General features: G+C 41.2%; 1 protein-coding gene across 5 annotated transcripts in view; it reads left to right on the plus strand.

Moving 5' to 3' along the window:
- The window catches only part of LOC132405970 (SWI/SNF-related matrix-associated actin-dependent regulator of chromatin subfamily E member 1-related-like), a 39,488-nt gene extending 15,201 nt beyond the window's left edge, over positions 1–24,287 (plus strand). The window contains exons 7-13 of one of the 5 annotated variants that reach the window (XM_059991034.1): positions 530–567; positions 1,936–2,014; positions 5,410–5,463; positions 7,452–7,667; positions 8,399–8,531; positions 22,626–22,770; positions 23,729–24,287. In XM_059991034.1, the coding sequence (XP_059847017.1) occupies positions 530–567; positions 1,936–2,014; positions 5,410–5,463; positions 7,452–7,667; positions 8,399–8,531; positions 22,626–22,764 (659 nt within the window). In that variant the 3' untranslated portion in view covers positions 22,765–22,770; positions 23,729–24,287. Of the gene's footprint in view, positions 1–529; positions 568–1,935; positions 2,015–5,409; positions 5,464–7,451; positions 7,668–8,398; positions 8,532–10,405; positions 11,932–22,625; positions 23,247–23,728 lie in introns of those variants that run through there. The other 4 variants (XM_059991033.1, XM_059991032.1, XM_059991037.1 and 1 more) reach the window with 4 other exon arrangements.
- The last annotated feature ends 909 nt before the right edge of the window (positions 24,288–25,196 follow it).

Below are 25,196 nucleotides of genomic sequence, written 5' to 3' on the forward strand. Positions count from 1 at the left end.
AGTTAATAAAATATAATTCAAAATGCATGTAGTGCACAGCACAGGTAAACAGCTCGCTGTCCTAGTGACGAGACCTCAGTGGTGGCAGGATATTCATTAGTCTTGCGGCCTGAGAGAAGAAGCTTTTACATAGTCTGGCAGTTCTAGTCCTGATGTTTCTGTGCCTCCTTCCTGGTGGTGGTAGGTCAAAGTGATTGTGGGACGGGTGTTAGGGATCCTCCACAGTGCTGAGGCACTTCATCTACAATACTCCTGGAAAGCATTACAAATAAGGGGGAGGGAGACCCCAGTGATCTTTTCGGCTGTTTTAGCTACCAGTTACCTAGACTCTATGCTATAGAATTCCTCATAATATTTCTCTACCTCTACTCCTTTTTGTTGTGGCTTGAATCTTACCTTGGTTAACTTATTCTGGCATCTTGTACTTGACAACGTTGCTGTAATGCATGTTGGACTTTAAGGATGTAGTGCAAATTGTTATGTGGCCTCTAAAAGAGAACTGATTTTTCTTTTAATTTTATAATTTCAGAAGAATTGTGGTCAGGTGTTAGTGGACCAGTCCCAAAGGTGAGCTATGCAAATTTTGAACTGAAACAGTATAAAGTTCTACTTCTATGGTGGGCCAGTTCTTGTTGGAGCAACAAGTCCCTGCAGTCCCTGACATACATCCTTGAGTTAGGCAACAAATCTGGACAATAGCCAGGCCTTGGGAATCATCCTACATAAGCCCACTCATGGAACATCTCTGAGAGGCTCTAGCAGAAATCTGGGCGCCACAGTAGCACAGCAATTCATGCGACAGTTACAGCTCAGAGTGTCAGAATTCAGAGTTCAATCCCAGTGTCCTCTTTAAGGAGTCCCTGTACATTTCCACCATAGAATGTGTGAGTTTTCTCCGTGTGCTGAGGTTTCTTCCCACAGTCCAAAGCCTACGGGGTAGGTTAATTAGTCATTGTAAATTGTCACATGATTAGGATTAAATCTGGGGTTACAGGGCAGTGTAGCTCGAAGGGCTATTCTGTGTATTTTTAAATAAATTGGGCAAGGCCAAAGGTTGCTTTTTTCAAATCAGTGTTAAATATCTCTGACATCAATTTAATAATGCTTAAATATCTTAAATTCCTTAAATGTTTTAAAGCTAGTTAAAACATACACTTGGAAATGTCAAAGTAAAATAATTTAAAACAACTAAATTGTCATCCCTATTATCTGTCGATCACTGAAATCCACAAAGCCTTAGGTTTTGTGTTGTTTTCTCCCACTGCCTCTTCAGAAAAAAACCTTATGTGGCATCAGTAGTAATTTTTTTAAACAAGTGTAATGGAGACCTAATGTTAGACTGAGTTTTCAGTCCAGTTGATGAGTCTTGATTCAAAGGGCCTCCGTAACTGTAGCCGGCTTGCTGTGTTCCTCCAGCAGTTCGTGTGTCACTCTAGGTTTTAGCATCTACAGCCCATCACCGGCTTAAGACTGTTTCCAGTTAATTGACTGTGTGGTAGTTTGATATTGTATAATCATAAGACGTAGGAGCAGAATTAGGTAATTTGGTCCATTGAATCTGCTCCATCATTTCATATCAGCTGCTTTATTATCCTTCTCAACCCCATTTTACTCCCTTCTCCCCAAAACTTTTAACACCCTGACTAATCAACCTCCACTTTAAATACACCCAATAACTTGGCCTCTACATCTGTTGGTGGTAATAAAATCCACAGTTTCATCAACTTCTAGCTAAAGAAATTTCTCCTCATCTCTGTTCTGAAGGGATTCTCAACAGAGGTTGAGACTGTGCCCTCTGGCTCCAGACTCTTCCACAATAGGAAACATCCTTAGCACATCCACTCTATCTAGTCTTTCAATTTGTGATGTTAAATGTATATAAAAATCAATAAAATTCAGTTTGCTAGAAATGGTTTGTCTGTTTTTGTCGTTCAGATCACTGATGATGCACCAGACAGGGTTTCCATGTTTGAGACCCCAATTTTTACGGAAGAGTTCCTTGACCAGACCAAAGGTATTTTAAGACAAAATTTTTGAATTCTGCTAACTCTTGGAAATCTAATTCTGCTTGGAGTTTAGCCTCATTGATACTGAGGCATGCAAGCCAAGATGACCCTAAGAATGGTCCAGTCTCTGCCATGGTATTGAGATATTTCTGGGAAGTTTGCATAGTAGTCAAGATAGCAGAACCTAAAGCAATGACAAGTTGTAACCATTAATGATAATTATTAGTTTTTAAAAATAGAATATTCAACATTTAATTTGAGCATAGTGTTTTAGAAAGCAGCTAATTAAGACCATAAGATACAGGAGCAGACTTTGGCCAGTTGGCCCATGGAGTCTGCTCAGCCAATTCATCATGGTTGATCCAATTTTCCTCTCAGCCCCAATCTCCTGTCTTCTCCCTGTATCCCTTCTTGCCCTTCTATTAACCTCTGCCTTAAGTATACATAGACTTGGCCTCCACGGCTGTCTGCGGCAAAGAATTCTACAGATTCACCACCCTCTGGCTAAAGAAATTCGTCCTTATCTCCATTCTAAAAGGATGCCCCTCTATTCTGAAGCTGTGTCCTCTGGTCTTACACCATAGGAAACATCCTCTCCACATCCATTTTATCAAGGCCTTTCACCATTCGATAGGTTTCAATGAGGTCACCCCTCATTCTTCTGAATTTTAATGAATACAGGCCCAGAGCCATCAGATGTTCTTCATATGACAAGCCATTCAATCTTGGAATTATTTTTGTTAACCTGCTTTGAACCCTCTCCAGTTTCAGCACATCCTTTCTCAGGTATGGGGCCCAGAACTGCTCACAATATCCCAAGTGAGGTCTCACCAGTGCTTTATAGATTTCCAACATTACATCCTTGCTTTTATATTCTAGCCCTCTTGAAATGAATGCTAACATTGCATTTGCCTTCCTCACCACAGACTCAACCTGCAAATTAACCTTTTGGGAATCCTGCACAAGGTCTCCCAAGTCCTTTTGCATCTCAGTTTTTTGTATTTTGTTTTTCTCCATTAGAAAATAGTCAACCTTCTCATTTCTTCTACCAAAGTGCACGACCATACTATTCCCATCACTGTGGTCCATCTGCCATTTCTTTGCCCATTCTCCTAATCTGAATAAGTCCTTTTGTAGCCTCTCTACTTCCTGTAAGCTACCTGCCCTTCCACCCATCTTCATATTGTCTGCAAACCTTGCAACAAAGCCATCAATTCCATCATCCAAATCATTGACATAACGTTAAAAAAATAAGTCTCAACACAGAACCATGTGGAATACCCCTAGTCACTGGCAGCCAGTCAGAAAAGGCTCCCTTTATTCCCACTCTTTGCCTCTAGCCAATCAACCACCGCTTTATCCATGCGAGCATCTTTCCTCTAATACTATGGACTCGTATCTTGTTAAGCGGCCTCATGTGGTAGCATGTCAAAGGCCTTCTGAAAATCCAAGTACACAACATCAACTGATCCTCCTTTATGTGCCCTGCATGTTACTTCAAAGAGTTCCAGCAGATTTGTCGGGTAAGATTTTCCCCTTGAGGAAACCATGCTGACTACGGCATCGTGTGCCTCCCAGTACCCTGAGACCTCATCCTTAACAATCGACTCCAACATCTTCCCAACCACTTGAGTTCAGACTAACTGGCCTATAGTTTCCTTTCTTCTGCCTCTCTCCCTTCTTAAAGAGTGGAGTGACATTTGCAATTTTTCAGTCTTCCAGAACCATTCCAGAATCTAGTGATTCTTGAAAGATCATTACTAATACCTCCATGATCTCTTCAGCTTCCTCTTTCAGAATTCTGGAGTGTACACCATCAGGTTCAGGTGACTCATCTACCTTCAGAACTTTCAGTTTCCTAAGAACCTTCTCTCTGGTAATGGTAATTTCACACACTTCATGCCCTCTGACTCCGGGAACTCCCAGTATACTGCTTGTGGCTTTCACCATGAAGCCTGATTTAAAAATACCTATTCAGTTCATCTGCTGTTTCATTGTCCCGCACTACCGCTCTCTAGTTACATTTTCCAGCTGTCAGATATCCACTCTTGCCTCTCTTTTACACTTTATGTATCTGAAGAAACTTTAGGTGTACTCTTTAATATTATTGGCTAGCTTACTTTCATATTCCAGCTTTACCTTTAATGTCTTTTTTAGTTGTCTTCTGTTGGTTTTTAAAAGCTTCCCAATACTCTAACTTACCACTACTCTTTGCTCTATTGTATACCCTATTTTAGGCTTTTACTTTGGTTTGACTTCTCCTGTCAGCCACGGTTGTATCATCTCTCCTTTAGAATACTTCTTCCTCTTTGACATGTATATATTCTGTGCCTTCTGAATTATTTCTGGAAAATCCAGCCATTGCTGCTTTGCTGTCATCCCTGCCAGTGTCCTTTTCCAATCAATTCTGGCCAACTGCTCTTTAATGCCCCTGTAATTCCCTTTACTTCACTCTAATACTGATGCATCTGACTTTAGTTTCTCCTTCTCAAATTTCAGGGTGAATTCAGTCATATTTTGATCACTTTTAATTTTTAAATTAAAAATGACCAGTTTATCTATAGTAGGGGTTCCCAACTTTCTTTTTAATGTCTTGGACCAAAACCATTAAGCAACAGGGCCGTGGACTGTAGATTGGGAACCTTTGGTCGATAGGGTAGCAGCAGGGTTCGGACCTAATTATGTCTTTTGATCATTATGCTATGAAGTGGGAATTCTACTGAAATTTTGTTTTAAAAGGCATTGATCGAGAAGAAAGCCATAGACTTTTTCCCAGGGCAAGTGGCTAATATGAGGGGGGGCATAATTTTAAATGTGCTTGGAGAAAAATATAGAGGGGGGATGTCAGAGGTAAGTTTTTTTTTACAGGGGTGGGTGTGTGGAGCACCTTGCCAGTGGTGGTGGTAGGGGCAGATATATTAGGGACATTTGAGAAACTCTTGGGCATGTGGATGACAGAAAAATGGAGGGCTATGTGGGAAGGGAGGGAAGGGTTAGATTGATCTTGGAGTAGTTTAGAGAGTCAGCACAATAGAGTGGGCTGAAGGGCCTTCACTGTGCTGTAATGTTCTAAAAGAGTTATATGATACAAATATTATTCTCAAGGGTGGATTAAAATAATTTGATTTCCTTTGCGTTAAAATAATTTGAAAAGCTGTTGCATTATTCCATCAGTTTTTTCAGCATCTATCCAGAACACCTAGGGAAAGTTAGTTTGCAAGTGTACAACTTGGGAGCAGCATAGGATATTCATCAAAGTGGAGAATAAAGCAACTGAGAACTATTATATATTTAGATGTATGATTGCTTAATGTTTTTTTGGGAAAAATAAGACTTCCTTATGGGTCATAAATATAATCTGAATTTAATGATGGTCAAGGCACAATTTTCTGTCTTTCCCCAGTAACCATGAGGGGTATCCATAACTCATTATCAAAGGCAGAAATCCCTAATCGAGGTATCTGTAACTCATTGTTAATGTGGACATCTCTAAATGAGGTATTTGTAACTATGAGGGGTATCCATAACCCATTGATTAATGCAGAAATATCTAAATGAGGTATTCGTAACTCATTAACGTGGAAATCTCTAGATGAGGTATCTATAACTGGGGAGGGGGGGGGGTATTCGTAACCCATGTGCAAATCCCTAAATTGCTCTGTGTGGACTGCACTGTTTATTGCCTTCTTGCAATCAAAGGAAACTGTTCAGACTAACGTGAAGTTAAGGTTTGACAGAATTGAATGGCTTGAATTGACTTTACATACTTCACATACATGAGAAGTAAAAATCTTTGTTATGTCTCCATCTAAATGTGCAATAATAATATAATAAATAGAATAGTCAATTGAACATAGAAATGTACTCAAATCAGCATGAGTTAATCAGTCTGATGGCCTGGTGGACGAAGCTGTTCCAGAGCCAATTGGTCATGACATTTATGTTATGGAACTGTTTCCTGGATGGTAGCAGCTGGAATAGATTGTGGTTAGGCTGACTTGGGGTCCCCAATGATCCTACAGGCTGTTTTTACATACCTGTCTTTGTAAATGTCCTGAATAGTGGGAAGTTCACAACTACAGATGCACTGGGCTGTCCACACCACTCTGCAGAATCCTGTGATTAAGAGAGGTACAGTTCCCATACAAGGTAGTGATACAGCCAGTCAGGATGCCCCTATAGAAAGTTCTTAGGATTTGGGGGCGTATACCAAACTTTCTCAAACTTCTGAGGTGAAAGAGGCGGTGTTGTGCCTTTTTCACCACACAGCTGGTGTGTACAGACTACGTGAGATCCTCAGTAATGTGGATATTGAGGAACTTAAAGCTATTCACCCTGTCAACCCCAGATCCATTGATGTCAATAGGAGTTAGCCCATCTCCATTCCTCCCGTATTCCACAACCAGCTCCTTTGTTTTTGCGACATTGAGGGAGAGGTTGTTTTCTCGACACCACTGTGTCAGAGGTGACTTCTTCCCTGTAGGCCAACTCTATTATTTGAGATTAGGCCAATCAATGTAGTGTCATTGACAAATTCAATTAGCAGATTGGAGCTGTGGGTGGCGACACAGTCATGGGTATACAGGGAGTAAAGGAGGGGAGACAGTACACAGCCCTAAGGGGTTCCTGTGCTGAAAGTCAGAGGGGTGGAGGTGAGGGAGCCCACTCTTACCACCTGCCAGCGATCTGACAGGAAGTCGAGGATCCAGCTACACAAGGCAGGGTGAAGGCCGAGGTCTCTGAGCTTCTTGTCGAGCCTGGAGGGAATTATGGTGTTGAATGCTGAACTGTAGTCCAAGAACAGCATTCTCACATAAGCATTCTTCTTCTCCAGATGTGAGGATAATATGTAGAGCAGTGGCTATTTCATTATTTATGAAATCAAGTAGAGCATGGCAGAAGTACTAACAGGTCAGGCAGAAAATGTAAAGAAACTGCTGCTGTTTCAGATCAATAACCTTTTATTAGAAGTTTGTAAATCCATCACCCAGGACAAACCATCTTCTCATTGCTATCAGAGAGGTGGTACAGGAGCCTGAAGACAAACACTCAATGTTTTAGGAACAGCTTTTACCCTTTCACCAACTGATTTCTGAATGGGCAATGAACCCATAAACACTACCTCAGTATTTTTCCCTTTTTTTTTGCACTACTTATTTATTTTGTATATACTTATTGTGATTTATAGTTTTTATTGTTGTGTAGTGCTGCCACAAAACAACAGATTTCATAAGACATGCTGGTGATACTAATTCAGATTCTCATCAATGACCTCAACTTGTTTCCTGACAGGAAGTGATAAAGTAAGGCTTGTTTGTGGGGTGTGCAGGGGTGGGTCATTGGGTGGAGTTGTTGATCTGCCAGTTTATTGCAGAAGAAAGAAAAGTTGCCCCTCTTGTTATTCAGAGTGAAATTTAAATTGACTTGTTTCTCTTTCTCTTAAAGCACGTGAATCAGAATTACGAAAGTTAAGAAAGTCAAATGTAGAGTTTGAAGAGCAAAATATAATCTTGCAAAAACACATAGAGAGTATGAATAATGCCAAAGAGAAATTGGAGCAGGAATTGGCACTGGAAGAGAGAGAAACGTTGACATTACAGCAACAGTTACAGGCTGTACGACAGGCCCTGACTGCCAGCTTTGCTTCTATTCCCATTCCAGGTGAGAAATGCAAGCTCTTCTAAAAGATCCTCTACTTGCATAAGTAAACCTTCAGATCTTGTCAAATAACTGGAGTAAACAGAGTATATTTTTATCATTAATGATCCCTTAAGGTTGTGTTATAGCCAAGGGAGGTAGTAGGGATAAGCTCCCACTATCTTAATTAATGCTCTCAATGGCATATGTCTCAAATAGCCTCTGGCAGCCAAGTCCAGCTCCTGACCTTCGTGTGTGGCTTACCTACTAAGCCTGGTGGAACCATTTCTGCTGTTCGGAGAAGGGGCGAAGGTGGGTTAATGGTGCCTTAAAACCTGTCGCTTCAGGCAGATGCAGCTCATCAGCCATCGTTGGCAACTCATCTAGGAGAAGGAAAGCTGGAACTAGAAAACTCTTCTCTCCTTCCCTCCTACCTGACCCCCTCATTGATCCCTTCCTGCCCCCCCCCCACCTTGACTTGGCAGACGTCAAGCTGCGGCTTTATTTTCTTAAATGTAATTTTTGTTTGAAATTTTTGATCAACATCTATCTTTTCAGTTTTAGATTTGTCAACATTAATTTGGAGTTGGTATTTTTTCTGCCATCTTTCATACATGAGCGTTGAATGTAAAATTTTCAGAAGAGAAGGCTGGCCTAGCAGAGAATAATGTATAATTGTCACAGATCAGTTTAATTTAGTTGCATTATCTGAATGACCAGACATTCCAACTTATTACATTTTTTTTGGTAATTAGGCACGGGAGAAACACCGACCGAAGGAACACTTGATACATACATGGCCAAACTTCACAATGTCATCGAGAGCAGCCCCTTGGAATATGAAAAACTAGTTGGAAGGGTGCAAGAGATCATCAGTCAGTTAGATAGGTAAGCATTTGTGGTAAAATGAGGAAAAATCTTTTTCTTCTTTGAATTTAGATCTTAAAACAACCTCTGAAACAGGAGCCTGCAGATGCTGGAATCTGGAGCAACAATCTGCTGGAGGAACTCAGCAGCTCATTTGAAGATGTCCTGATGCAGAGTTTCAGCCTGAAGTGTTAACAATTCCTTTCCTCCCAGAGCAGCTGAGTTCCTCCACCAGTTTGTTGCTTGAAGTGATCTTGTTCTGGATGAGATGGCTTATTTCAGGCTGGTGATCAGATGTTGCAGCATTCTAGTGATCTCAAAGTTCAAAGTGCATTTATCATCAAAGTATGTATAAAATATACAACCTTGATTTGTTTGCTTAACGGTCAGTCTGAAAGTAAAGAACCTAATTAAAAAAACAATAAGACCAACCACCCTCCCCACTGTGCCCACAAAGAAAGAAGAAAAACACAAAAATCACGCAAATAAAAACGAGCAATGCCAACAGCATTCCGAACCAATCTGAGTATTTAGATCCAAATGCCCCAAGTAGGCCCAAAGCCTCAGCATTCAGTTCATCATATTAGCAGGGCAAATTACCATAAAGTTTGCAGACATGAAGTGCAGCAGTTGGAGGCAGTCTCATAGACTTAGAGTCATGGGAGAGAAGCCCCCAGACTATCTGTCCTGGCATTTAAATTGTCCAAACTTCGCACTAAAACCCAGGCCTAGATTTTGCTGCTGAAGAAACCATTCTAGATCTCTAAAATAGTTGGTTTAGCACCCAGAGCGATTCAACCCCATCCAACTCTCAACACCCTGCCTCTCCAGTCTATCTGTGCCAATGTTTAGATTGTACCTCGCATTTGGACTTGGGCATCGCCTTGAACACACTGCCCATCAATTCACTTTGGACTTTTCACCGCCAAAAAACCCATTCTCGAGGTCTCCAATTCAGCTCAATGTTTCAAGCGATTCGCCTTTGTACCCGTGTTAGTCAGACGGACATCAGAGCTCCTCTGTCCCGTCTTCTCCCCTCTGAATCAACCACTCCAACCAGCATGGTTTGAACCTCAAATGCATCAATTTTGCAGCATGCCTCCCAAGCACATCCCACATATTCACTTTGCCTTCGCTTGCTTCATTGCTTGTGGTGATTGTTTACCACAATTTACTTCAAAATAAATGTTATCAGTAATGGTTTTAATCAAATTCCTTTGCTTTCAAACTACCAGTGAGCTGTTGCACATCTTCGATAGCGCCGTCTTTGATCTGACCTTAACAGGTAACTAGGATGGCCTGTAGCACTAATTCAAGATTGTTTAATGTCATTTCCAGTACAAAAGTGTAAAGGAGAACAAAATAATTGTTATTCCGGATCTGATACATCACAAAAAAAACAAAAAATGAAGAACATAATATTCATAAAACACAATAAATATAAATACTTACACTAGCTTTTATACATTGATTGTATGTTCATAAGGTGAAGCCAGGCATCGGAGTCTCTGTACATAAGGTGACTGATAAAATCATGGTGTGGACTGGAGGTGTTGATTGGCCTTGCTGCTTGGGGAAGGTAACTGATTTTGAGTCTGCTGGTCCTGGTGTAGACGCTACATAACCTTTTCCCTGATGGGAGTGGGACAAAGTCCATGAACAGGGTGGGTGAGATTCTTCATGATGTTCCTGGCCCTTTTCCGGCACTGTTCTGTATATATGCCATTGATGGAGTGTAAGTTGGCCCCAGTGATGTGTTGATCAATTTTGACTACACGTTGTAGGGATTGTAGAAATATCATTGAGAATATTAACTCTTATTAAGTAATTATCCTGGTCTAGTCAAAAGAAGCAGATTATTTGCTTTGTGATTGTTTCTAAATTCTTCCTTTCAGTGATAAATTATGAACAGAGGAAGAAACCTTCCAGAATGACCATATCATTGGTATTCGATCAGTTACAGTGTCGAATTTGTGGAACTTGAGAAAATCCTTGGGGAAATAATGCAAATTGTTATCTTTTTAAACTTTGATTATTTCACACATTTAGTGATCCAATCTTGATTTCTTCTAGAATATCAGTGATTTTTAATATTGTTTTGTTGCATATGGATGCTATGGTGTTTGAAGTCTTTCAGTGTATGATATACAGTGTACGTGAATTATGTGCAAATGGAGAAGCCTTTGGGCATTCATGACTAATGGTTTGGATTGTATTGTTTTTATGATTTTTTTCAGTGTTTTTTTTAACAATCAAAACCACAAGCATTTTTTTTACTAAACACAGGTACTACTATAGATCTTGTAGCATTGAGACACTATTTTACACAATCTGTTATCCCCATGTTGCAAGAATGCTAGAAAATCGTCTTTAATTTTGCAACATGTTCTGGAGGAAAGTGAAAATAAGAATCTAAGCTTTTTGGGGCAAGAAAATGGAGTTCCTGTGGCACTTTTCTCAAAAATACATGGCAGTTTAGTAAGAGAGGGCAATTGCGTCAGTATTTATTTAAGGTTCTACCATAGAATCTTCCATTTGGTACAAAATTGATGCAGTTATCCTTAAATTGCAGTTGTCTACAGTTTGTACTCTGCACTAATCTGTAAATATCAATATGATATCCATTTAATTACATTAAAGCATCGAGTCCTGAAAATGAATTTTATGATGGCATTCATGATATTTCATTGTAGAAAGTGAGTTAATATTTTCTTGTGTATAGCAATCTCTTGTGATGTATAACAATTCTTATGCCAGGAAATTCATTTTGAATACTGCAGTTCATCTTTCCCAAATAACAATACTGGAATGAAAAAACAAAGCAAGTGACATTTTGTGATTTCTTTTTTCAAAGATTTTCCTTTTCAAAGACTTTTTTTTCCTGTTTCTCCTACCAGCCATGGAGATGCTGAAGGCAGCAAGTTAAATAAATAAATACAGCTCTCCATTGTTAGCAAAGCATCTATTGAAACTTCTGTAATATCAACTAGTGTATTTTTCATTTTTTTTTCTCCCCACTGTCTTGTCTTTTTTGAAAATGCACCATTAATTTTAAGTTGTGACACTATACTGTTCATTCATGAAACTGTAAAAAGTGTAAAATAAGCACAACTGTGCATCCAAATCACTTGGCTTTCTGGACTAATAAAGAGACTTCCATATTTGTATATGCCGGTATCCTGCTCAATGATTAGTTTGTGGTGGACTTAGGATTTTTGTCAAACATCTGAAGTGAACTTTAATGCCATTTTAGCAATTAAGTGCGAGCAGAAAGTGAACAAGCTTCTTCCAACGGAGTGGTGGACCATCAGTTCTGGATTTTATTTCAATGTAAATTCTGTGAGGATAATTCTACAAATCTGTCAGTAAAACGTCAATGAGTTGGTTGATTGAAAATCAATAAAGGGAGGTAATAACTTTTTGTCCATGTTTAGCCTTGGTTATTATTTAATCAGTAAAACAGTATGCAAAAACTCATTGATAAAGAATAGCTTGAGGAGCAAGACAACCTGTTGGAGAAGATGAAGTCTGATTTATCTTGTAGTTAACACATTTGTGACTATAACCATGTGAACAAGTGCACAAATTTAATAGACCATATCACCCCTGGTTTTATTCTAGCTTCAGAAAGATCAAAGCAATATACTTAGATTTGTAAAGTCTGAACAACTGATTGAGATCAAAAAGGTAATTATATTGATTTGACTATTACATGACTGGATGTGGGGCTGCACAAGTAAACTTTCATTTAAAAGTAAATACTGAAGTTGCCAAGGATAATCTGATTCTACTGATTGTTAAAGTATCTATCATAGATCTGAATTACATTGCGTAAAATTGTTGATGAATGACTTTTTTGGGGAGAGTAATTTAGTTGATTCGTTGATGGATTGTGTTTACTTTTCTGAATATTTGTGCATAATCTGAGAAACAATTGTGCATTTTACAGCCTGCACTTGTTCTTGGTATTGAAGTATAAATTCCACCAAGACATTGCAAAGTTTACTTGACCCCATGAACAGTTGGTAATCGTCAATAAGATACAAGAAGGGGCTTGTCCTTAGCATCCATAGCACCATGCTTTATGTAAGAAATTAATTTTGGTAAAATTTTGGTAAAAGTAATTAATTATTAACTTTTTCTCATTTAGGAGGAATTTTGTAATAATATTGGATAGGAACCAGGCAGGCAAAGCAGTAATAGGGAAGATGAAGGAACTGTTGATCTTCCTTGCAAAGGAAATGCAGTATATATTTTTCTACAATTGTTCAGTGATGGTGGGACGAGACCTGAAGTGTATATAGGTTTGTTTGCCATACCCAGAGGAGGAGAGCTAGAGACCAATCGGAGAAGATTTATTATCTTGTTTACTGGGGTGAAGGGATTCTCTTACAAACAAAAATTGAGTGGAGTTTTCCATTTTCTGTGGAGTTTGCAGTCTTCTGTTTCATTTAAAATTGGTGATTGGGTTGCCCTCTGATCCCATAATGGAAGGAAATTTATTGAAGGAGCTGAGGTGCTGGAGTCTGTGATACCAAACTGAGGAATTTCTGCTACAGTGACAGACTTCCAACGACCAAGACATAGTGTAAGATAGTACTTTAATTTTAACAATTTTCCCTATGCACTTTTGCACTGGACTTCCTGGTGGCCACCCATTTCAATTTGACTTTCATTCTCATTCCAACAAGTTAGTGCATGGCCTTTTGTCCTGCCACAATGAGGCCATTTTCAGATTGGAGGAACATCATCTCGTATTTCATCTGGGCAACCTCCAAACTGATTATATGAAATCAATTTGTTTAACTTGTAATTTCCTCCCCCTCCCCTTTTTTCCATTCAATCTTTCTGATGCCCCATCACCTCTCTGTTGTGTCTCCTTTCCTTCCTCCCTTGACCTTCCATCCTCTATCATTCTTCTTCATCCCTTTACCTTTTCCACGTCACCTCCCAGCTTCTTCATACTTCTCCACCCACCCATTTTCCCCTCACCTCGTCTCACTTCCAAGCTTGAACTCCTTCCCCTCCTCCACCTTAGACTAGCTTCTGCTCCCTTCCTTTCCGATCCTGGTGAAGGGATTTCGGCCTGAATCGTCCACTGTTTCCTCCATAGATAACTGCCTGAATTGCTAAGATCTTCTGGCATTCTGTGTGTTGCCCAAGATTTTAGAATCTGCTGAATGTATGGTATTTTACGTAGCAATATGGTTGAACTATATTTCGGGCTGAATATGGGTGATTTGGAGATGGAGGGTGAAGGTTATATAGAAACATAGAAAACCTACAGCACAATACAGGCCCTTCAGCCCACAATGTTGTGCCGAACATGTACTTGCTGATATATTGGGATTAAAAACTAAAAAGCAGATTTTTTTGGTAAGTTATCAAAAACACGAGTAAACTTTTCATTCATTTTGTAGTGAAATGAGGTAAAGCCTTTTTTTAAACCAAGGTGGATGAATGATGAAAAGTTGTTGGAACTTTTAGTATCAGAATAATCAAAGTACAGGTATTGCAGTTATACAAGGTCTTATTTATCTTCAAAGATTACCATGAGATGAATAACGAGTAACAAGAGGTTAGTGTACGTGGTAGAAATTGAAAATGTCTGCTAGCAATTTTCTGTTGCAGGAAATTGTGACTCAAACTTAAATATCACGAGCCAATCAGTATTAGGATTAGAAAGAATGGTAGAGAGGTAGACATGGGTGTGTCTACAAACACCTGATGTCAGCTGCATACCAAACTTGCTGAGAGGCACTGGAGCTAGCAAATGTTAAATTCATGGAATAATAGAGAGAGCTCTTCAGCACTGAAGACGATGACATAGCAGGTTTACTGGTTATACTGGCAAAGATAGAGGTGACATGTCAAAGATGATGGCTTTAATGTTACAGGACGACTCAGTAAACTAAGGGGTACCACGGTAGCGTGATACTGGTACAGCTCGGCGTCGGATTCTAATTCCAGTGTCATCCATAAGGAATCTGTACGTCTCCCCATGGCCACAGGGGTTTTCTCTGGGTGCTTCAGTTTCCTCCCACAGTCCAAAGATGTTCTGGTTGGTAGATTTATTGGTTATTTTAAATAGTCCCGTGATTATGCTAGGGTTGCTGGGAGGCACTGCTCGGAGAGCCAGGAGGGCCTATTCCGCACTGCATTACAACTAATAAATAAATGCCAAGAGACTAGGCAGAGACTAATGAATGGCAAACATGAGGAAATCTGCAGATGCTGGAAATTCAAGCAACACACACAAAATGCTGGTGATACGCAGCAGGCCAGGCAGCATCTATAGGGAGAAGCGCTGTCAACGTTTCGGGCCAAGAGCCTTCGTTAGGACTCAGGATCTTGGCCCGAAACGTCATAGAAACATAGAAAATAGGTGCAGGAGTAGGCCATTCGGCCCTTTGAGCCTGCACCGCCATTCAGTATGATCATGGCTGATCATCCAACTCAGAACCTTGTACCTGCTTTTTCTCCATACCCCCTGATCCCTTTAGCCACAAGGGCCATATCTAACTTCCTCTTAAATATAACCAATGAACCAGCCTCAACTCTTTACTGTGGCAGAGAATTCCACAGATTCACCACTCTCTGTGTGAAGGAGTTTTTCCTTATCTCGGTCCTAAAAGGCTTCCCCTTTATCCTTAAACTGTGACCCCTCATTCTGGACTTCCCCAACATTGGAAACAATCTTCCTGCATCTAGCCTGTCCAATCCCTTTAGAATTTTATACGTTTCAATAAGATCCCCCCTCAATCTTCTAAATTCTAGTGAGTTTCAGCCTAGTCGATCCAGTCTTTCTTCATATGAAAGTCCTGCCATTCCAGGAATCAATCTGGTGAACCTTCTTTGTACTCCCTCTATAGCAAGAAAGTCTTTCCTCAGATTAGGGGACCAAAACTGCACACAATACTCTAGGTGCAGTCTCACCAAGGCCTTTTACATCTGCAGCAGAACCTCCCTGCTCCTGTACTCAAATCCTCTTGCTATGAATGCCAACATACCATTTGCCTTTTTCACCACCTGCTGTACCTGCATGCCCACTTTCAAGGACTTGTATACAATGACACCCAGGTCTCGTTGCACCTCCCCTTTTCCTAATCAGCCTCCATTCAGATAATAATATGTTTTCCTGTTCTTGCAACCAAAGTAGATAACCTCACATTTATCCACATTAAATTGCATCTGCCATGAATTTGCCCACTCACCTAACCTATCCAAGTCACCCTGCATCCTCTTAGCATCCTTCTCACAGCTAACACCGCTGCCCAGCTTCGTGTCATCTGCAAACTTGGAGATGCTGCATTTAATTCCCTCATCTAAATCATTAATATATATTGTAAACAACTGGGGTCCCAGCACTGAGCCTCGCGGTACCCCACTGCCTGCCATTCTGAAAAGGTCCCGTTTGCTCCCACTCTTTGCTTCCTGTCTGCCAACCAATTCTCTATCCACATCAATGCCATACCCCCAATACCGTGTGCTTTAAGTTTGCACACTAATCTCCTGTGTGGGACCTTGTCAAAAGCCTTTTGAAAATCTAAATATACTACATCCACTGGTTCTCCCCTATCCGCTCTACTAGTTACATCTTCAAAAAATTCTATAAGATTCGTCAGACATGATTTTCCTTTCACAAATCCATGCTGACTTTGTCTGATGATTTCACCTCTTTCCAAATGTGCTGTTATCTCATCTTTGATAACTGACTCTAGCATTTACCCCACCACCGATGTCAGACTCACTGGTCTATAGTTCCCCGGTTTTTCTCTCCTTTTTTAAAAAGTGGGGTTACATTAGCCCCCCTCCAATCCTCAGGAACTAATCCAGAATCTAAGGAGTTTTGAAAAATTATCACTAACGCATCCACTATTTCTTGAGCTACTTCCTTAAGCACTCTGGGATGCAGACCATCTGGCCCTGTGGATTTATCTGCCTTTAATCCCTTCAATTTACCTTACACCACTTCCCTATTAACATGTATTTCCCTCAGTTCCTCCATCTCACTAGACCCTCGGTCCCCTACTATTTCCGGAAGATTATTTATGTCCTCCTTAGTGAAGACAGAACCAAAGTAGTTATTCAATTGGTCTGCCATGTCTTTGTTCCCTATGATCAATTCACCTGTTTCTGACTGTAAGGGACCTACATTTGTCTTGACCAATCTTTTTCTTTTCACATATCTAGAAAAGCTTTTACAGTCAGTTTTTATGTTCCCTGCCAGCTTTCTCTCATAATCTTTTTTCCCTTTCCTAATTAAGCCTCCTCCTCTACTGGTCTCTGAATTTCTCCCAGTACTCAGGTTTGCTGCTTTTTTTTTTGCTAATTTATATGTTTCTTCTTTGGACTTGATACTATCCCTAATTTCCCGAGTCAGCCATGGGTGCACTACCTTCCCTGGTTTATTCTTTTGCCAAACTAGGATGAACAATTGTAGTTCATCCATGCGATCTTTAAATGCTTGCCATTGCATATCCACCGTCAACCCTTTAAGTATCATTTGCCAGTCTATCTTAGCTAATTCGCGTCTCATACCTTCAAAGTTACCCTTCTTTAAGTTCAGAACCTTTGTTTCTGAATTAACTATGTCACTCTCCATCTTAATGAAGAATTCCACCATATTATGGTCACTCTTACTGAAGGGGCCTCACACAACAAGATTGCTAACTAACCCTTCCTCATTACTCAATACCCAATCTAGAATGGCCTGCTCTCCAGTTGGTTCTTTGACATGTTGGTTCAGAAAACCATCCCGCATACATTCCAAGAAATCCTCTTCCTCAGCACCCTTACCAAATTGGTTCACCCAATCTATATGTAGATTGAAGTCACCCATTATAACTACTGTTCCTTTATTGCACGCATTTCTAATTTCCTGTTTAATGCCATCCCCAACCTCACTATTACTGTTAGATGGCCTGTGCACAACTCCCACCAGCGTTTTCTGCCCCTTAGTGTTATGCAGCTCTACCCATATCAAGTCCACATCCTCCAGGCTAATGCCCTTCCTTTCTATTGCATTAATTTCCTCTCTAACCAGCAACGCTACCCCACCTCCTTTTTTTTCCTGTCTATCCCTCCTGAGTATTGAATATCCCTGGATGTTGAGCTCTCATCCTTGGTCACCCTGGAGCCATGTCTCTGTGATCCCAACTATATCATATTCATTAATAACTATCTGCACATTCAATTCATCCACCCTGTTACGAATGTTCCTCGCATTGACACACAAAGCCTTCAGGCTTGTTTTTACAACACTCTTAGCCCTTATACAATTATGTTGAAAAGTGGCTCTTTTTGCTTTTTGCCCTGGATTTGCCTGCCTGCCACTTTTTGCTTCTGCCCTCATTTTACACCCCTCTGTCTCTCTGCACTTGTTCCCATCCCCCTGCCACATTAGTTTAAATCCTCCTGAACAGCAGTAGCAAACGCTCCCCCTAGGACATTGGTTCCAGTCTAGCCCAGGTGCAGACCGTTCTGTTTATACTGGTCCCACCTTTGTGGTCCTACTTTTTAGTTTATCTCCTAACCCTAAATTCACCTTGTAGGACCTCATCCCGTTTTTTACCTATATCATTGGTACCTATGTGCACCATGACCACTGGCTGTTCACTCTCCCATTCCAAAATGTCATGCAGCCGCTCAGAGATATCCTTGACCCTTGCACCAGGGAGGCAACATACCATCCTGGAGTCTCGTTTGCGGCTGCAGAAAAGTCTATCTATTCCCCTCGACAGCACTTCTCCCTATAGAAGCTGCCTGGCCTGCTGCATTCCACCTGCATTTTGTGTGTGTTCCAGAGACTAATGAATGTTTAGTACAAAGTTCAAAGTAAATTTTATTGTCAAAGAACATAGTACAGCCTACAATGGAAGTTAACTTGTGGAAGTTACAGTTCATAAAGTTAGAAATGCAGTGATATTCAAGTGGAAATAGATGGAAGAGAATTGGAGATTTAGTAGCTCAATTAAGGCTAGATGAAAGCAGGCTTAAAGAAGAGAGAGAGTAAATCTTCCCAGACAAGTGAGAGGATAAGGAACCCGGAGTGAGGATTGAGTAATTTGGAAAGAGATGACAAAACTGGAACTGGATCATTTACGGCCTCAGGATATGAAACTGAATTAAAAATTATGCATTACTTCTGAAATACAGTCATTGTTTGGTTGATAGAGAAATATTTGCATTATCTCACAAATAACTTAAAAGTTTGACCAGAGAGTACTTTTTTTCATTCTTTTAGGAGTTGCCTGCAAAGCTACTGGCTGTTTCCAAGAAAATTTGATAAATATTATATTACCTGTAAAAGAAGATAAGGTTTCTGTTTAATTTTTCATATTAAAGCTGTCACCACAGCCAAAGCACGACTTATACACGAACAAACCTAGAACTAATACAGAGACAATGTTCAGCTGACCAAGAACTAACAATGGGATTTAACTTCCCTAACAGCTATTGTTACTAATGTGATAAAGACCAAGACTTCAATTCCATTCAACCATTGACATGGTAACAATATCATGTATTTAACTATTCTAACAGCAGAAGGTTTTTTCCCCAACTCTGGATGGTGCTGGAGAGTTCACTGAGATCTTTAACCTTTTGCTTTGGCAGTCTGAATTACCCACCTGCGTTAAGCAGGCTTCAATTATACTGGTGCCCAAGAAGGTCCGTGGTAACCGACCTCAGCGGCTTTTGTCCATTAGCACTTATGTGCGCAGTGATAAACTGTTTTGAGAGCTTGGTGATGAAACATACCGGCTCCTGCTTGACGACTTGGATCCACTCCAATTTGCCTACCAGCACAAAAGGTCCACAGCAGGTGCCGTTTCATTGGCACTTCACTCAACCCTGGAATATCTGAACAGCAAAGATGCAAACATCAGGATGCTCTTTATTGATCACAGCTTGGCATTCACTACTATTATCCCTTCAAAACTTGCCAACAAGCTCCAAGACATTAATTAGAGGGATCAGAGGAGGGGCTTTAAATTCCTCGGTGTCGTAATTTCAGAGGACTTTTCCTGAACCTAATACATAAGTGCAATTACGAAGAAAACACAGCAGTGTCTGTATTTCCCAAGGGGTCTGCAAAGATTCGGCATGACACCTATAACTTTGACTCACTTCTTTAGGTGTGTGGTGAAGAGTATATTGTCTGGCTGCATCACAGCCTGTTATGGAAACACCAATGCTCTTGAACAGAAAATACTACAAAAAAAAGTGGATAAGGGCCAGTCCATCACAGGTAAAGCCTTCCTCACCATTGAACACATCTTCATAGTGTTGTCTCAGGAAAGCAGCCCCCATCATGATAATCAGATTTAATATCACCGGCAGATGTCCTGAAATTTATAAACTTAGCGGCAGCAGTACAATGCAATACCTGATAAAGGTAGAAAATAATAAAGTATAAGAAGTGTATATGTATATTAAATAGTTAAATTAGAAATAGTGCAAAAAGAAGTAAGTTTAAAAAGTGAGACGTTCATGGTTTAGAAATCGAATGACAGAGGGGAAGCGGCTGTTCATGAATCGCTGAGTTAGTGTCTTCAGGTTTCTGCACCTCCTTCCTGATGGTAATAATAAGAAGAGGGCTTGTCCTGGGTGCTGGGGGTCCTTCCTAATGGACGCCGCCTTTCTGAGGCATCGCTCCTTGAAGACATCTTGGATACTATGGAGGCCAGTACCCATGATAGAACCAACTGATTTTATAACTTGCTGTAGTTTCTTTCGATACTGTGCAGTAGACCCCCCGCCCCCCCATTCCAGATGGCGATGCAGCCAGTCAAAATATTGTCCACGGTATATCTGTATCCGATTTTGAGTGTTTTAGGTGACAAACCAAATCTCAAACTCCTAATGAAATATAGTCGCTTTCTTACCTTTTCAATAGCTGCATCGATATGTTGTGACCAGGTTAGGTCCTCAGATATTGACACCCAGGAACTCGAAATTGCTCACCCCCTCCACTTCCGATCGTGTACCCTCGTCCTACCCTTTCTGAAGACCACAATCAGCTCTTTATTCAGTCTTACTGACGTTGAACGCAAGGCTGTTGCTGCGACACCACTCATTTGAGTTACGCCTAGCCACTCAGTCATGGGAATAGAGAGATAGTGGGTATATGAGTATACAGACCCCTGAGGTGCGCCAGTGTTGATCATCAGCGAGGAGGAGATATTATCACCGATCAGAACAAACTGTGGTCTTCAGGTTAGGAAGTCGACTATCCAATTGCAGAGGCAGGTACAGAGACCCAGGTTCTCTAGCTTTTCGATCAGGACTGTAGGAATGATGGTGTTAAACGCTGAACTATAGTCAACAAACAACATCCTGGCTTGGGTATTTGCATTATCCTGGTAATCTCAAGCCTCGTGAAGAACCATTGCTCTAGACCTATTGTGGCAATAGGCAAATTGCAGTGGGTCCATTTCCTTACTGCGGCAGGAGATGATTCTAGCATTTCATCACCATAGACGCGAGTGCTACAGGATGGCTGTCGTTAAGGCAGCTCACACTACTCTTCTTGGGCACTGGTACAATTGTTGCCCTTTTGAAGGAGGTGGGAACTTCCGACTGTAGCAGTGAGAGATTGAAAATATATTCGAATGCCCCCCTAGTTGATTGGCAAGAGTGTTCAGAGCCTTACCAGGTACAGTACTCCATCTTGCGAGGGTTCACCCTTCTGAAAGACAGCCTGACGTCGGCCTCTGAGACAGAGATCACAGGGTCACCGGGTGCAGCAGTGATACCCAGCTCCCTGTCAAACCGCGCATGGAAGGCGTTGAGCTCGTCTGAGCATCACTGCCATTCATACTATTGGGTTTTGCTTTGTGGGAAGTAATCCTGCAAGAGTTGACGTGCATCTGATGTCGCCGCCAACCTTGCTCGTAAAAAAAAATCTCCACCACCATACCTGGTTTTCTTGTACCAACTGGGTTGCCACAGATCTTGGCCTCAGCAGAAGACGAACCTTCTGGGTCATGCACGGCTTTTGGTTTGGGAATGTACAGCAAGTTTTCGTAAGCGCACACTCATCCGCACAGGTTCTAATGAAGTCGGTAACAATGGCCTCGTGCTCATCCAGATTCGAAGATAAATCCCAGAGTACAGTCCATTCCAGCAAATCAAAGCGGTCCAGTACCTTCTTGGTCCTCACTACTGGTGCTGCAATCTTCAGTCTCTGCCCATGCTCGGAGAATAGCAGTATAGACAGGTGGTCAGATTTTCTGGTGTGGGCTCGGAATAGCACTGTAAGCGCTCTTGGTGGTGGTGTAACAGTGCTCTAGTGTGTTGGTTCCACTGATACTCGAGTGATTTGTTGATAATAATTATTTAGTGCCTTTTTGAAGCTGGCCTGCTTAACCACCTCCCCCCCCCCCCCCCCCCCGGAGATGGGGAAGGCATCCGGTTAGTTTCATGTCCGTTGATCCCATCGTTCAGGTTATCTGGAGCCTGTTTGACATTGACCTGAGGTGGGATGTACACCGCTTTCAAAATTATCGCTAAAATCTCCCGCGGCGGGTAAAATTCGATGCGAGGTGTTCCAGGTCCGGGGAGCAGGGTTGGGACATTACGGACAGATTTGTGCACCAAGAAGAATTGATCCACATTTGCTTGGACCCCCACACCCAGGTCATGCTTTCGTCTTGCAGCTTCCGTCAGGAACAGTTATTACCTCTCGTCCACCAGGCCCCTGAACCCGAGGGGATACCGTCACTCACCCCAACACCGAACTGCTCCAGCAAACCATGGACTAACTTTCAAGGACTTTTCATCCTACGTTATCGATATTTATTGTTTATTTATTTAACATTATTTCTATTTATATTTGCGCAATTTGTTGTCTTTTGCTCATTGGCTGAACGCCCTGTTGATGTGTCTTTCATTGTTGTACTATGGCTCTTGGATTGGTTGAGTATGCCCGTACGAAAATGAATCTCAGGATTGTGTATGGTGACAAATATGAATCTGATAATAAATTTACTTTGAGCTTTGAACTGTTTTTGGCCACGGAGAATAACATTTAAAGGAAGGATATGCTGTAATCTCCAAAACATTCTCTTTACTGTGCTCTTGGATTGAAACATTGTTTATTCTCCTCCATAGGTGCTGCCTGACATGCCGAGTTCCTCAAGCATTTTGTGTATGTTGCTCTAGATTTCCAGCAAGAGGAGAACTTCGTGCTTATCTTTACTGCAATATAATGAAAGATCATGGCTTCTACCAAAAGACAACCTCTGAGTGACACCAAGTAATAATTATTTATGAATTATTAGGTTAAAGATATAAAATATCAACCTTTCAAGTATTTCCCTTGTTGGTTTTCCCCGGGAATGCACGTATCCCCAAAAATGGCTTCCTCGTATTAAGGAGTCCTCGCTCAGTTTTTAAGAACAGATGACAGACAATCTGAGGCAGAGGGCGCAAGGTTGGTTGTCCTTTTGCTTTGGTCTCCAGCATCTTCAGGCATGGTCCTAACTCCTCTGCTCAGATTATAAACATGATGCTGAGGTTTTGGCCGCATCCCACCTCCTGTGGTGCTGTGCATTCAAATTGCAATATATCGAGGTATTTTTACAGCATCTTGAAGAGCACACTGTAATTATTTCTGATGTTGGTGTGGAGCCTGTTTCAAATGAATAAAACATCTCTTCGTGCTTTGTGCTATGTTCATTTAGATAAGTCGCGGAATAAATGATTACATGAATCACAAATATTGCAAACTGTCTCTTTTAGCTCGGTTTATCCTCAGTCAATCCTGAGCCACTTGCAGCTCTTACAAATTGATTTGTTATGCGGTTATAAGAATTTAACCACATTTAGCAGATCCAAAGCCATAACTAAACACAGAAGGTTATCCTATAAAACCGGATTCATTGCTTTCACAGAGTTCCAAACGTGTCAGCAGCAGTCACAATATATGATGGAGACCTCTGGGGCAGTGAAGGAATATAAAGAGCGTACTCTGGTAAATTTAAAATGGTTCCACCAGGACTGTGTTTCAAACGGTTTCCACATTGAGAATGGGAAATGCTGTGTTTTCAGTATTTCAGGAATATCATTTTGTCATCAGCTGCAGCGATAATTTATGGGGCACTGTAGCGTTAACAGCCCGAGCTGGCAATTCTTTTTCATTCCTAGAGAAATGAAGTTACTGCAGTAATTTCATATTATTAATTCAATATTTTATTTACCTTCCTATTACTCAGGAAACAGTATGCAGAATGGAACTACAGCAGTAAGAAATCATTATTTTGGAAGTGGTATTGACGAAGAACTATAAGAAGTGCATTATGTGGTAACTTTTTTAATGATATAAATATTTAACAATACTGCGCAGAAGACTTAGTCATATATAGAGATAGATAGATCGCGAGAGAGCCTATGACTTTTGCAAAGTGCTATAATAATTTTATTGAATAAGGTCAGGGTGTGGAGACCTGATGCGAGGGGCGGACGGGTTGAAATCGCTGCTCGAAGCAGCAGAACCCGATGTTCGGACGGAAAACCAAGCACCGGGCCAGACTGAAGAGGTCAGGGTGTCGGGGCCCGAGGCAGGGACGCGCCGGTCTCCACGACTCGGTTCTGCACTGAACTATGGACTCTCTTTGCGGATTTCAGAAACGCTATTTGCTTGCGGTTACTGTTGGCATGATTTTTTTTTTCATTGCACGTTGGGTGTTAGACAGTTTTTGTATGTACACTGTGTCTCTGTTTTTTGTTCGGGTATCTTTTTTTCGGGGCTGCCGGTTAGGAGAGGAATTTCAAGGTTGTGTAATGTTTAGGTACATGCTTTGATAATAAATGTACTTTGAACTTTATTGCAGTGTACTACTGCAGCTGAAAAATAAAAATCATGACAAATGCGAGCGATGATAAACCTGATTCTGACACGAGTCTCTTTTCTGGACTGAGAGTGGGAAGGGGGCAGGGAGAAGCGAGTCATGCTGGGGAAAAGGGGAAGGGAGAGGAAGAGCGGGAATCACCAAAGAGATCTTCTTCAACGATCAATAAACCAGTTGTTTGGAATCAAACGACCTTGCCTGGTGTCTCAGTTTTCCGTATATCTGCACTCACAGCGCCACTTCCCCATCCCTGGCACTCCTTCTCTGCCATGTGTCTCACATCCCTCCCGCGATGCTCCACCCTCACCATTGCCAACATCCATTTACAAACTCGCTTTTCGCTCCACATTGACAAATACAGTATTGTGCATGTGGTGAACTACATATACCTGTCTGGACACGCCCCCCCACCCTGCTGATTGCTCCTGTGGCTCCTCCCACGGACCCCGGTATAAAGGCGATTGGAGACACCACCCCAGCCTCAGTCTCCAGGATGCAGTGTGGTGGTCAATTGCTGCTTGTTCTTTCTTCCAGCCAATAAAAGCCCATATCTCGCCTCACTTCTCCAAGAGTTATTGATGGTGCATCAGTGCAGAAACCTTAGTTACCCTAGCTTTATATAATATGTATAGGTAGCTACACTATATATTTAGTTAAGATTTTAACTGTACTGTACAGTCAAAATATTTTACCCAGAGCCATGAGATGCCACTTAGTAGTTTTGCTTGACATTCTGGAAAAAATGGCTTTTTTTCCCAAGCAGAAAATACTTGCAAATGGATTAAAAGTAAATCGGAAGTGACAGTGAGTTCCAGGCATTCCTTCACTTAGG

The sequence above is a fragment of the Hypanus sabinus genome, chromosome 16 (assembly GCF_030144855.1).
Source record: "Hypanus sabinus isolate sHypSab1 chromosome 16, sHypSab1.hap1, whole genome shotgun sequence".
NCBI classification, from domain to species: Eukaryota; Metazoa; Chordata; class Chondrichthyes; order Myliobatiformes; family Dasyatidae; genus Hypanus; species Hypanus sabinus.